This window comes from Phyllostomus discolor, chromosome 10, assembly GCF_004126475.2.
Source record: "Phyllostomus discolor isolate MPI-MPIP mPhyDis1 chromosome 10, mPhyDis1.pri.v3, whole genome shotgun sequence".
In the NCBI taxonomy this organism is placed as follows: Eukaryota; Metazoa; Chordata; class Mammalia; order Chiroptera; family Phyllostomidae; genus Phyllostomus; species Phyllostomus discolor.
Window position 1 is genome coordinate 91562526 of NC_040912.2, and position 14771 is coordinate 91577296.

Here is a 14771-nt window from a genome sequence, read left to right on the forward strand (position 1 = left end):
GATTTCCAGTGTATGATTCTGACACATCATCTGTGTATTGCACTGTATGCCCGCCACCCACAGTCAGGTCTCCTTCTGTCACCACACATTTGACTCCCTTTACCCTTTACCACCCCTCTCCTTCCCCCTGGTGAGCACCCCACTGTGGTCTGTGTCTGTGGGATTTGGTCTGACTCCTTCAGCCAGTGGGTCTGGAGCTGGTGTCATGCAGAGGGGGTCTTGGGATGTGCTGAGCCCACAGCAGCCTATATGAGGGCCCACACATTTAAGGGTTCAGGAGCCTCTCACTTCCTCTGTCTCTCTCAAAACAAAACTATTTTTGGTTTTGTTTTCAAGTTGTATAACTTGAGGATGACCATAGACTTCTTTGTAGGGGACCTGAGATCTGAAAGGGTTAGGGGGAAGCATAGGTCAGGCAGAGTTCAAGGCCTTTCTGAGAAAACCAGCATTTCCTGGTCCCCAGGCCCCCATGTGCTCCTGTTCCAGGTGTGTGGGTGCCACTGGCAGGGACACCATGGAGTCACAGCACACTCACACAGAGAGGGGATCCCTAGTTGTGCTGAGGAAGGAATAGTGGGAAGTAGGAGAGATGGGGAGGAAAGGAGGAAGGCTCCTTCCAAGATTCCGAGGGTGGCTGAAACACTGTTCCACATTCGGTGTCACTGAAAGTCACAGGAATTTCTGGTCCCATAGTCCTAGGAGTCCCACATCAAAAGGTTGGCTGAGCTGTGTTCACTCTGAAGGCTCTGTGGAGAGTCCTTCCTGGTTGGTTCCCAGTTTCTCAATGCAGCTGGCAGTCCTTGGAGGTCCTTGGCTGGAGGCTGCAAGGATTGGACCTCTTGCCTTCCACCTCTGACAAGGAGAAACCAGGCTGCACCCCCACTCCCCACGCTGAGTTTGGACACTCCTCAGCTGAACACTCCTGTCCATCATTTACAAACCCTTCCTTCCACTCAGCAGCAGACAGGACTCCATGACTCTCCCCATCCCTGACTCTGGAACCCCTCCCCCTTTCCTCAGGGGTCCAGTGACAGGGTCCTCACTTTGATTTGAGGACTTGCCTTTAACATTCAAATTCTTAGCACAGTCCTTCCAAGGCCCCTTTGCCTTTTCTCCCATGTGCCCCGGAGTTCCCCCAGTGCCTGTCCACCCCCAAGTCCACAGCCACTGCCACACGGGAGGTATTGTTTACAGCAGCACTCACTTCCTGGAACCAATGCCACCCAATGAAGGAAAAGCTCCATGTTCTATATTTTGTTATTTTTTCGGTCCCCTTTATTGACTTTATTGTGTGTGGCACTGGGAACCACAATGATACAGGAATCAGGTGCACAATTCTACAACACATCATCTGTACCCTGTATTGTGTGATCACCACCCCAAGTCAGGTCTCCATCCATCACCCTTTATCCCCACTACACCTACCTCCACATGCCCATCCCCCCTCCTCTGGGAATCACCACACTGTTGTCTGTGTCCATGAGTTTTTCCTTATTTTTTTATTTTTGGTTCAATCCATCCACCCCAGCACCCACTCAACTCTACCCCTACTTCAAATGGCTGTCAGTGTGCTCTGTCGTACATTCCTCATTGTACCATCGGGAATGGGAGCTAAGAGAGGTTCACTTATGCTCCCTGAGGGAAGCTGTGTCCAGTCCTCAGAGCCTGTGAATGTCACCTTATTGGTAAAGGGTCTTTGCAGATGAGGATCATTCATGATGGGGTGACAGGGAGATTGTCCTGGGCTCTGAGTGGGTCCCACATGGAATCACAAAGGCCCTGAGAGGAGGAGGCAGGACAATCTAAGGAGGAAGAAGCCATGTCGTGATGGCAGCCCAGACTGGAGTGATATGGTCACAAGCCAAGGAACTCTGGCAACTTCTAGAAGGGGGAGAGGTGAGAGGGATTGTCCCCTGGAGCCTCCAGAGAGACCAGCCCTGATGACACCTTCATTTTGTCTCTGTGAGACTACTTTGAGGCTCCTGCCCTCCAAAACTGTAAGAGAATGTATTCACTTTGTCCTAGGCCACTAGGTTATTGGCACTTTGTTATGGCAACAATATGGAACTGACACACCAAGGCTGACTGTTCATTCGTTGGGGAGTCAGGACAGTGTGAGTGGCCATTCCTTCACCTTCTGTTGTTATTTCTGTGATGCTGTAGTAGGTTTGAGCTTTGAATTCATCTAGATCACAGCACCAGAAAATGTCCTGAGTTCCACAAGGTAGAGATACTGATAAAACGTGAAGAAATTTTTTTTCATAACCCAATATTTGAAAAATTCATATATATCCACTGTGTGTACATATGATGTAAATAACAAAAAGGGGAAAAGAATAAAGACGACTGTCCAGAAGGAAGCTGTGGCTTTCCCCACATTCATGTCCTTGCTTCTGACGGTGTGGAAGGAGCAGCATACATGGCGTGAAAGGAGCAGATTCAAGAGTTGCAGGTGGGGACCAGCAGCAGGGGGACAGGTGGCTCACCTCAGAGCTGGAAGTGGACAGGAGTCCCTCATGATGCGGATTATGGCTACCTGAGCAGTCAGGGGAGATGTGCGAGGACTCTCCTTCTGTCACAGTCTCCTAGAAGGAGAACTCCGCTGTGTCTGGGTCCGGATGGGGCTGCCAAGTTCCAAGGGCTCCTCTGAGACCAATGGCCTCAAGGCTGTTCCCATCTGACCTGTGTCCCATCCCTGCAGCATCTGTTGATTCTCTCAACCTCTTCCCTCTTCCCTTTGGGGAACTGAACTGTGCACCTGAGCGTCATGCCTGCAGAAGCAAGGAGTTCACCAGGAAAACATACAAAGCAGCATTTGGCAGGACAGGGTTCACTCAAGGACTGTGGAGAGTGACCTGAGACTGGTCCATGGGGGAACAGGTTGAGCAGGAGATGAGGTCCTGGTTGTGCTGCTGAGTCACACCTGGGTAGCAGGGTCAGGGTCAGCCCCCTGGGGAGTGACCTGTGGGGCGTTTGGGGCCCTGCACTGAGAGGGGCCCCTCACATGGGATGGTGGGCTGTCAATGGCTTCTTGAAATCTTTAGATGTTAGAACAATGGGCTTGGCATGGGTTTTTTTGTTTCTGTTTTTGTTTTTGTTTTTGCCAGGCCTTGTGAATTTCATAGCTGGTCATGTTCATTGTTTGCATTGGAGGTCAGACTGTTACCTGCACCTTCATGGTGACCCTAGTCATTAGCAACAATAATTGGTCCGATGCTACTGAACAATGATATGGTCCTGAACACCATCATTTCCAAATTTTGCTGCTTCCCTCCTTGGGTCGCCACCCTATTGTCCCCAACTTCCTGCTGCATCTGGTCTTTTTATTGCTTCCCCCAAAGCTTAAGCATTGATCAAATTTCTCAATCTAGTGAACCAAATATATAATAGAAATTCAATGCTTTAATGGTGATGCAGCAGACAACTAGAGCGTCGCATCCACTGTGAGAGCTTTGACAACCTGCCTGACACCTAAAAATCATTTCCAGAGCCTGTAGCATCCATGTGCTGGGTGGATCTCAGACAGGCTGCTTCTGTCTGGGCCTGGGGTGGGGGAGGCAGAAAGTGTGGGAGGGCAATTGTGTCTGCTCCCTGGCAGCTTCTTCACCTGTCAGACCCTGGGCACATTCCAGCTGGCAAAGACCACATGAAAAAACCACAGAGGCTGTGTGGTCACAGAGACTTTTCCCCAACACCCCCTCCTCTGTTCCCTGTGGCTCTCAATGGTGTAGACTCCTTCAGGTCTGCACCTGAGTCCTGCAGTTTCTGAATGAGGAACTGAGACCCTCCTGAAAGACTGGACTCAAAGCCCACAGCAGACAATCTCTAGCAGCACCCGAGGGCACCCCAAGTCACCTGCCTGACCTCTGCCTTTCAGAATCACCCCACTGTTGCCCACTGCACAGGGACGATGACCAGACAACGTGCCTGGCTTTCTGGGCAAGGCTTGCGTCATTTGATAAGGGCCTTTTCCATCTACCACCATCACCCAAATACTGAACATAGCTTTGGAAATTTCAGTGTGAGAGCAGGAACATGGAGCCCAAAGTTTGAACTTCGCTAAAGAGAAGCACCACCAACTGATAGGACACTTTTTCCGTCTCTTAAAGGCAAACAGGTCCTCCGCTGGCCCCACCCAACCTCAGCTTCCTGGCTCAGCGCTTTCAGGGGTGCAAACTCTCTCCTCACAGTTAAAGCACAAGCAGCAGCTGAAAGAGCTTTGTTGGGGAAAACCCAGGAACTCCTCAGCGGGTTGAAAAGGTGAGCCTGGCTGAGACCCAACTGAGCCACAGGGCTGGGAGGGCAGTGGGGCCAGGGCAGGTGCAGGGGGTGGCTGTGGCCCAAGGGGGAACCAGGGACACTGCCAACCCCACAGCGAGAGGAGGGTGCTGTCACAGGGTAGTGGTGGGGGGTAGGAAGGGGAGGAAGGGGCTGTGTTATGGGCACAATGTCCTGTGTCTCATACTGACAGGACATGTGTGTGCTGACGGGGGCGTTTCCTGCGTTTGCTGGTGCAGCAGACACTGATGCTGCTGCTGAGCCTTCCTCCTCCCTTGATGGGAAACTGGTGTCCTCAGGGCGGGTGTTCAGGCTGATGGTGACATAGAGTCCAGGCTGTCCAAGTGCCTCTGTCCACTGCCAAGATCAGGATCCCAGGCAGTGCAGTTCTCCCTCTGGGAGAGAGTGGACAACCCGTGCCCTCCGCTCCTTGTCCAGCTCTGACTGGTGAGGTTTCAGAGTCAGGGGCTGAGGAGGAGCTGGGCAGAGGACTGTGGGCCATGGTCAGGAGGGAGGGCAGGAGTAGAATGGACTTTCAGTTGGGTCCCTGCTCTGCCCAGTAGCTGTGAGCTCAGTGGCCCTGGGCAAGTGTCTCAGCATTTTCAGCCACATCAATGCCCTTTTCTTAAACGTTAGCATAATAACCCTGGCTGGGTGGCTCCATTGGTTGGAATGTTGTCCCATACACAAATATTTGTGGTTTCCATCCTGGTCAGGGTGCACAATTAGGTTGTGGGTTCAATCTGCAGTTGGGGTGTGTATGGGAGGCAAGCAATTGATGTTTCTCTCGCACGTGGTTGTTTCTCTCTCTCTTCCTTTTTTTCTCTCTAAAATCAATAAACATATCCTTGGATGAAGATTTAAAATGTGAGAATAATAAAAGGAGCTTCCTCATAGACTATTTTTGGGGAGTAAATGAGATGATGTAAAAATATTTCCAGGATGCTTGGTATAGCGTATTCAGTAGTGGCTATACCACACCTAGGTTAACTTTTTTTATTGTGGAAAAATTTTAACTTATCCAAAGGTAAAGAGAGTAATTCAAGGAACTTCCATGAACCCAGACCAAGCTTCACCAATTATCAATGGATGCCAATCTGCTTCATTTGTAAACTCAGTACTTCCTCCCCATCTGGAATTATTTGGAGGCAGATATCAGACATTGTTTCAGTTTATCAATAAATATTTGAAACCACTGAAAATTATTGCCATCATCAGACTTTAAAAAGCAAGTAAAATTGTTTTTTTTGTTTTTAATATATTTTATTGATTATGCTATTACAGTTGTCCCATTGCCCCCCTTCACTCCCCTCCACCCTGTACACCCTCTCCCACCCACATGCCCCCCTTTAGTTCATGTCCATGTGTCATACTTATAAGTTCTTTAGCTTCTACATTTCCCGTACTATTCTTGCCCTCCCCCTATTTTCTACCTACCATCTATGCTGCTTATTCTATGTACCTTTTCCCCCTCTCTCCTCCTCCCACTCCCCTGTTGCTAACCCTCCATGATCTCCATTTCTGTGGTTTTGCTCCTGTTCTAGTTGTTTGCTTAGTTTCTTTTGGTTTTGCTTTAGCTGTAGTTGTTTTTTTTTTTCCTACTGCAGTCATCTTTATTGAGGCACAGACTTCACAGACACCTTGGTGGCTAGTGTCCCCAAGGGCAGACCCCACAAACCTCACCCCACTTCTCCATGGTCCTACTGGTTCCCTAGGCCCCCCTGAGCTCCCAGGTGTCCCAGCGCCCAACTGGTCAATGATGGACGGGAGCAGAAGAGTTTTGGTTGTCTCCTTGAGAAAGAGCCTCCTCTTTGGAAATGGCCTCACTCAGGCCCTGCAGGTCATCGAGCAGGACACAGAGGGATCCCTTTACAGTCTTCCTGGGGGACAGCGCAGCTGCTGGAGATCCAGGTACTGAAGACACTGCCCGGCTTGGGCTGGACTGCGCAGACTTCCCCTTATCCAGGGAAGGATGAGCTGCCAACAGCCGCTGCTGCTTATAACGGGAGAGGAGACCCTCCTGCTGCAAGGTGACCAGCAGGAGGTTCTTGTCCCTCTCCAGCTCCTGCAGGCGCTGGGTCAGCCGCAGCCCCTCCTCCTTCCGGGCCTCTTCCTGCAGGCGCCTAAGCTCCTGGTCCCGCTCCTTTTCCCTGGTGGCTTTGCGCTGGATTTGGCGCAGGGAAACCACGGCCTTGGCATGCTCCCTCCGAGCGTCATTCAGTCTTCTTTCTGTTTCTGAGAGCTGTTCCCGCAGCCGAGATTCCACTTCGGCCACCTTCTCTTGCAGAGCTTGCCCATAGGTTTCCTGCTGCTGGGTCAGCTCCTGCCGCAGACTGGCAGCCTCCTCCATGCTCTCCTGCTGGCCCTGGCGAGCTGCTTCCAGCTGCAGCCCCACACTGGCCAAGGACTCCTGGGTCTGCCGAAGCTCCTGCTCCAGCTGCTGGGCCACCGAACTCAGTTGCTGCCGCTCCGCCTCCCCTTGCTCCCGGGCTCGGCCCACCTCCTGCTGGATGATGTGGGCACTCAGCTGCAGTTCTGCATCCAGGCGATCCCGTTCTTCCCGCAGCTGCTCCAACTCAAGGCTCACCTCCTCGGTTGGTGGGGGCAGCAGGCAGCTCTCCTGGCGCAGATGAGCAAGCGCCAGTTTTCGAGCCATCAGACCCCGAATGGTGTGGACCTTGCGGACAGCATAGCTGACTCGGCTGCTGAGGCTGGGCAGCCGGGCTGCGGCTTGCTCCACCTTGGCCATGGTGTTCTGGAGCCAGGTCTGAAAGCTGCTGACAGTGTTGGCCACAAGCTTCAGCTGCTCCTCAGCCACGGCGACCTGCTGCTGCCCCCGGCGCCAGGCCTCCTGGGCACGGCTCAGCTCCATCTGCAGGGTCTTGGTGCCCATCCGCTCCACTTCCACCTGTGCAGCTTTGTCCTCCAGGGACCGCTGCAGGATGGCCTGCTCCTGACTCTGGGCTGAAGCTCTTTCCTGGAGCTCTGCCACCTGTCCCTTCAGATGCTGCACGCACGCTCCGTGCTCCAGCTCCTGGGCCTTCAGCTGCACCATGAGGGCAAACACCTTCTCCCGCCAGCGCTTCAGCAGGGACTGGACCTTCCTGGGCAACTCGGGCTCCAGGGAATCTGAAGGCTGAACCTTCCTGGCCAGCTCCTCCTCCTGCATGGACAAGATGTGGGTGAGGCTTTGCACTCGCACCTGCAGCAGCTCCACAGTCGAGTGTAGGCTGTCCCGGTCCTCCTGCAAGTGCTGCACAGTCTCTAAGAGGTCTTGTCGCTCTGACTCCCACATCTGGCTGTGGACCTCGGGGGGACTTGTTCCCCTACGTATCTCCTTAGGTTCTCAACCAACGTCACCTGAACCTCCAAGTCTTCTTGGGTCTTGCTGAGCTGCTTCCGTAGCATCTCAGCCTCCTTCTGGGCCATAGCTAATTCCTTGGCTTCCTCTGCCCTCCTGGTTTCCAAACTGTTCAGAGACTTCTCCAAGCCCTCGGTTTTGTTGGTCAGGCTGGAAAGAGCCTCCTGGCGAGCCCGTGTTAAGGAGGACAGCTGCTCCTTGTGCAGCCTCTGAACTTCCTCCAGCTGCCGCTGGCTCTCCTCTTCCAAGTTCTTCCGGACAACCTCAGCCCCAGTCAAGGCAGCACGCAGGCCCTCGGCCTCAGCTCGGCCAGCCTTCTCTGCCCGTGCCAGAGCCTCCAGCTCCACAGCCTGGGCCTCCAGCCTCATCTTCTGCTGCAATGAGGTCTCCCGCAGGACCCGGACCTCCTCCTCAAACCGCCGCAGCTCCTGCAGCTGCCGAGAGATCAGCTCAGCCTGCTGGCTCAAGGCCTGTGACCCCTGTAGCTCCACGGACCTGCCCCTCTGCCCTGGTTGCTGCCCATCACCAGAAACATCCTGTTCCCATATGATCACTTGAGGTCTTTGGTTGTCTGGCCGCCTCTCTGAGACTTCGTGATGGGCCAGGGGTTGGACCAGAGGAATGTCTAAGACCCAGTTGGGAGCCATTCTTGGCAAGGTTGGAAGGGGCTGAGCTTGGAAGTGGGATGGGGGAATGAGCCCAGTGGAACCTGAAGGTCGAAACATCTCCACATTATTTGAAGTCTCTAGATTCTGTGTCCAGCCATCTATGTTCCCCGAGCACGAGAGCCCCCTTGGCCCTTAGCTCACACCCCTTACACTTCGCCCCAAGCGGGTCTCCGCCTCCAACTGCGCCTCTGCAGAGCGGCCCCGGCAGCGGGCCTGTAGTTGTTAATAACTGTGAGTTTTCTGTCCTTTTACTATACATGTTTTTTTAATCTTCTTTTCTTAGATAAGTCCCTTTAATATTTCATAAAATAAGGGCTTGGTGATGATGAACTCCTTTAACTTGACCTTATCTGAGAAGCACTTTATCTACCCTTCTATTCTAAATGAAAGCTTTGCTGGATAGAGTAATCTGGGAGGTAGGTCCTTGTCTTTCATAATGGAATACTTCTTTCCAGCCCCTTCTTGCCTGTAAGGTCTCTTTTGTGAAATCAGCTGACAGTCTGATAGGAACTCCTTCGTATGTGACTGTCCCGTTATCTCTTGCTGCTTCTAGGATTCTCTCCTTCATTTTTACCTTGGCTAATGTAATTATGATGTGCCTTGGTGTGTTTCTTCTTGGGTCCAACTTCTTTGGGACTCTCTGAGCTTCCTGGATTTCTTTGAAGTCTATTCCCTTTGCCAGAATGGGGAAGTTCTTCTTTATTATTTGTTCAAATACGTGTTCAATCTGTTGCTCTTCCTCTTCCCCTTCCGGTACCCCTATAATTCGGTTGTTGGAATGTTTAAAGATGTCCTGGAGGTTCCTAAGCTTCTCCTCATTTTTTTGAATTCTTATTTCTCCATTCTTTCCTGTTTGGTTGTTTCTTTCTTCCTTCTGGTCCACTCTATTGTTTTGAGTCCCAGTTTCCTTCCCATCACTATTGGTTCCCTATGCATTTTCTGTCATTTCTTTTATGGTAACCTGCATTTGTTCATCTAATTTGAGGCCAAAATCAACCAATTCCATGAGCTTCCTGATCACCAGTGTTTTGAACTATGCATCTGATAGGTTGGCTATTTTTCGGTTGCTAAAAGGATGAGTCCTGGGGCATTGATTTGTTCTTCTGTTTGAGCCATCTCTCTCTCTGTCTCTCTCACTGTGTCTCTCTCTCTCTCTTTTCTTTTCTTTCCTTTTTTTTGGTCTGGTCACTCTGGTTACAGTGAGGGGCGAAGCCTTAGGTGTTCACCAGGGCTGGGCACCCCAGTCGCTAGATTGTGACATTGTATTTGGGGGTGGGGTCAGGAGGGAACAAAGGCAGTAGCTCCGTTCTCTGAGGGACCTCAGTCCCTTTTCTGGGATCCTGGGTTGCGCACTCTGCCCTGCTCCACAATCGCCGCATCACTGGGTTTGCCAGCTGCCCCTTGTGTACTCAGGGTCTTCCCGCTGCGATCGTGCGTGCCCCAGATGCCTTACACGCCCTGGTTGCCTTATGCACCCAACTATCTCTGCTCTCTGCACCTCAACCCGCACCTGGCTGCTCGTTTCCACCTCTCCTACCAGTGTGGATGAACGGGTCTACTTCAACTTCTTGGCTGTCCGACTTCCATTCAGATAAATTCTCTGTCAGTTCTGGGTATTATTCTACCTCTAAATTGTTGTTGTTCCAATCTTAGTTGTGTGTGGAGATATGGTACGTCCACCTATGCCTCCATCTTGGCCAGGAGTCCAGAATTGTTTTTATAAAAGTTACCAGTAGCATTCTGATTTTTCTGCTTTTCTCATAATTTTAAAAATTGAAGTTGGATCCAAATAAGATCCATAAATCACAATTGTTTAATGTGTCTGAAATTTAACTTAATATGTGAGTTTCTACCTTCCCCGTTACTTTCTGGGAAATTTCTCTGAGTAAGAAAGGGGGGATTCCTGTCCAGTAGAATCAGGTGGTGTGTGTTCTGTCGCTTCCATCAAAGGTATCAGCTCACCTGCTCTTCACATTGCAGCATTTGTGTAAATTTACCCCGAAGGGGAAACATGATCAGATTCTAGTTGGTCTGATTTTGGGGGAAATACTTCATAGGTGCAACTGTAAAGTCCTGTCAGAAGGCCCATGACGTCTGGTTGTCAGTCTGTCTGTGACATTAACTGACAATAATGGCGGCCTTAGTCTCATTAAGAGTCACAAGTGATGACACTCAAATGCTGTCATCCCTTCCTCATGTATAGGGTGGAATAATCCTGTGAAAAGAATGCTCCCCTCAAGCTCTCTCTCATCTCCACAAGGAGCAGGTGTGTGAGAGACACAGATGAATGTCTGACTCTTCCCCTTTGTGTGTCCATGTGCAGAGCAGTGAGATGCTTTCTGGCAGATGCCCAATGGAGCGATGGGCCATGTTTAAGAAGGCATTGCTATGACCCTATGGATTTCAACATACTTGATACACTTCAGTGGAATTATTATCGGTGCTCAAACTGTCCCATCCAGGTCCAGCTGGATTCTGCTGCAATGGCACCCAGTCCCTGTAATGAGATGCTAGTGAGTGGTGAGCACACCTGGACTCTCTGGCTGATGAGGGCATGTGGGCCCCACACACTCATGTTTGGCCCGGCCCTGGAATTGGTGCTTTCTCCCCAGAGCCCTGACCTGTGGTGGTGAATGGCCTCTGAAGGCCAGAGCTAGATGCTGAGGGGCCTATTGTCACCAGGGACATTCCCGTCTCTCCCTTTCTAATGAGCTTCAAACTACACATAAACACAACCAAAGTGAGGATTAGTGAAACAGTTGGAGGCTGTTTTCAGGGTTTGGATGTTTTTGTTTTGCTTTTGGCCCTTAAGACACATCTCACTGGAGGTAGACAATGAAATGACTGCATTTCCAAGATTCTTGGACCAGTTCCTTAAGGGGCTCATCTACCTCACAAATTCCAGTTAGATTTGTTTGTTTCATTCGCTCTTGATTTTAGTATTTAAAACATAATTTTTGGTGTGTAATTAGGTAAACTCCCTTCCTGGTTTCAAGATCAAACCTATGAAATTTACCTGCGTGCACCCAGGACACACAACTTTGAGCCCCTGTCCCTGTCCCCCCCACCCTGTCTCTCCCATCTCCACACAAGGAACTTTTGTGTCGGTTTAGTTTTCAGATTATCCTGCTGGTGCCTTTTCATACATGTGAATAGTGTACCTGTTATAGTTTATAGATGATGTTCACACCCCCCTTACTGGAGAGATGGTAGGTGAACTCCACATTATTTCCTTCCCCTGGTGGTAGACACCCTGGCGGTCTCCCCGCTCTGGTACAGGGAGACACTTCTCAGTCCTTTTCACAGCCGGCCAGGCCTTCCTGGTGTGGACACACAGTTCATTCAACCTGTTGTCTACTGGTGACCATTTGATAAGTTTTTGTTTTTTGATCTTACAAATAATGATGCAGTAAATAGTTTTATGCATGATTTTTGCCATAATTTTGGTCAGTGTAGTTCAGGGACATAAGCTGAAATTGGGGATTGGTAGCAGAAGGGAAGGTGTCCGTGGACTCTACAAGGTATTGTGGCTTCTGCTCCGCAGGGTTGGACTGTGGTTCCCTCCTCCCCAGCCGTGCAGGGGAGGACCTGCTGCCCCCACCCCCTCTGGCTGACTCTCAGCACAGTCTGCAGTTCTGCCAGACCTGGAGGGGACAGACAGCATCTCCCCTCAGAAATAGAGGTGTGATTTAAAATTATTTTATTTAGTTATATTATTTTTAGTTTTGATTTATTTTTGTCTATTATGAGTGTATGTCACTGTCTTTTGATATATTCAAGACACATTTAAACTGTTTTTCCTCCAAATGTTTACTTCTATCTTTCGATCCATTTTCCATCAAGTTGTTGGTTATTTGTTTCTGTAGCTTTTAATTTTGTTTGTGTAATAGGGAGATTCACCCCTTTGATTTACGTTGGAAAATGTTTTTTTCCGTAGTTTGACAAGTTTGCTTTGTCTGTGGTGTTTCTTGTCTCACATTATCTGTGAGAGTTTTCTGTAATCAGACTTACTAGTCCTTTTCCTTACTCTGTGTCAAACCTTAGAAATATTTGCCCTACCCCCAGGTTACAAAGGATTTGCAGAGGCTTTTTCTATCATTTCTATGGGTTAGTTTTCTATTTAAACCTGGGAGGTGTTTGAACTCTGATGGCGTGAGGCAGTGGAGGCAGTTTTCTCGTTTTCTATTCGGTTTCACAGTCGCCCCCATGTCACTTTATTCGTCCACCTTTCTCCTCAGTGATGTGAGATGCAGCCTTATTGACTCTATGGTAACATCTAATTAACTGTTTTATAAATGAATATTGTACGATTAATTTGGTCTGTTTCTGAATATTCTATTTCAGTGTCCCTGTTCCCTCTGTTCGTGCACCAACCCCATGACGCTGTAATGACAGAAACTGCTTGTTTGACTCCTGGTAGAGCTGGTCCTCCCTCCTTATTCATTTTCTTGTTGGTGCTGAATAATGTTCTTTTTTTGTCCAAATGAACTTTACCATCCATTATTTTAACTTTAGAGGAGTACCTATTAGTTGAAACTTCATGATATATCTTAAACATGAGTCAGTGTTGAACTGAGACAATTGTTTTTGCATCTAGTTAGTTTCTCCTTTATGTATTAATGGGATGCCTTGAAATAACCAATTTTCTCATATTGAACCATCCTAGCATTTCTGAAATAAGTCATATTTAAGCACGGTGTGTCACTCTTTTTAGTGTCCAATACTTTTTTTAGGATTTTTATATTAGTATTTCCAAATGAGACACATCTATGGCTTTATTTATTGGTGAAATCCTGGTTAGCCTTTGGGATCAATATTATACTTGATTTACAGAAAGGACAGAAACTTTCCCTTCCTTTGTGTGTAATCAGGGACAGATCAGGGAGCACTGAGAGAGCAGAGCTGTGAGGTGCAGGTGCGCTCCCCTGGGAGGGGCCTGGCCCTGGTGCTCTTCTGTGGGAAACTGTTATTTCTTCTGTATGAATTGAACTGTATCATCTCTATTGGTACTGGGTTCAATGTGAATAATAGACTAGTACAAAGTTTCAGGGAGTAAACGAGGGCTGGGAATGGTGCGCACTTGCCTAAGCTGACCCCTTCCCCTCTCCTTCCCCTCCTCAGGGTCTTGTAGGAACCTGCACCCAGAGCCTCTTGAACCAGCATGGCCGGCCTTCAGGACAACACTCTGCGGATCGTTCTGGTGGGAAAAACCATAAATGGGAAAAGTGCGACAGGAAACACCATTCTCGGGAAAAGAGCCTTTGATTCTAGAATTGCTTCCATGTCTGTTACCAAGAGCTGTCAGAGAGAAGAGAGGGCCTGGAATGGGAGGAAGCTTCTCGTGGTGGACACCCCAGGGCTCTTTGACACCAAGGAGACACTGAAGACCACCTGTGAGGAAATCGCTAGATGTGTCATCTTCTCCAGCCCCGGGCCTCACGCCATCATCCTGGTGGTACTGCTGGGCCACTTCACAGAGGAGAGCAGAATACAGTTGAATTGATCAAGGCCATCTTTGGGGAGTGTGCCATGAAGCACATGGTGGTCTTGTTCACTCGCAAAGAGGAATTGGAAGGTCAGGAGCTGAGTAGCTTTTTAGAAACTGCAGACGAACGCCTGAAAACCATTAAGAGGGAGAGTGGGAATTGCCACTGTGCCTTCAGTAACAGCAAAGACACTAAGGAGGCTGAGAAGGAAGCTCAAGTGCAGGAGCTGGTGGGGCTGATTGAGGCAATGGTACAGGAGAACGGAGGGGCTCACTTTTCTGATTGCATGTACAAGGACACAGCAGAAAAGCAGAGACGTCTGGAAGAGGCCTTGAAGAAAATCTCTGCTACTTGTTCAGAAAACAAAAAAGTGCTGGAAGAGAAATATGATAAGAATGAAATAACAAAGCAAGAAAAGGAGAAAGAAATGGAAGTCCTAAATGAGCAACATGTTCAACAAATTGAAAATGCCAAGAAAAAAGCTGAAAAACATATTTGCAGCTGTTTTCAATCAGATTTGGGTTGTGCTTTCAAATGTGTGGCATAAGTTTTGGAAATAATACAAATTCATTTGGATTTTTGGTTAATTTACTATGATTTGTCAATGTGGTAAATTGTATTTTCCAAAGATGGACATAACATCTGCTACCCCAGCTCTGTTTCCTGTACTCTGTGCTGTTGCTCCTTCTGTTGGGTGATAAACTCTATTTAGGAAAATCAAATAAAAAATTCTGCACATGCCACATGTTACCCCTCTAGTGATGCACAGTTTTTCCATCCACGTCTACGACCCGGCGGTCAGTGAAGCAGCAGGCCTCTCCAGCAAGATGGTCTGTGGTGCCCGGAGGTCCAGGAGGTGCTAAATCCTTATTGTTTTTCCCTCTTTTCTTGTTTAGGTACCATCCTAATGTAGAATGTCCCTGACTGTAACTTAAAAATATCTTCTGGGGCAAATAGCTTTCCTTTGTCTCTATAGAT

General features: G+C 49.1%; 1 protein-coding gene and 1 pseudogene across 1 annotated transcript; one reads left to right on the forward strand and one right to left on the reverse strand.

Annotated features, from left to right (window-relative positions):
- LOC114507720 overlaps nucleotides 1–14395 on the forward strand; it is a 33249-nt pseudogene extending 18854 nt beyond the window's left edge.
- Nucleotides 5865–8506, reverse strand: LOC114507719 (coiled-coil alpha-helical rod protein 1-like). Its single transcript, XM_028525685.2, is given in 2 exon segments — nucleotides 5865–7590; nucleotides 7593–8506. Coding segments are annotated over 2 exon segments (2331 nt in total). The 5' UTR covers nucleotides 8365–8506; the 3' UTR covers nucleotides 5865–6031.
- Nucleotides 14396–14771: the final 376 nt, after the last annotated feature.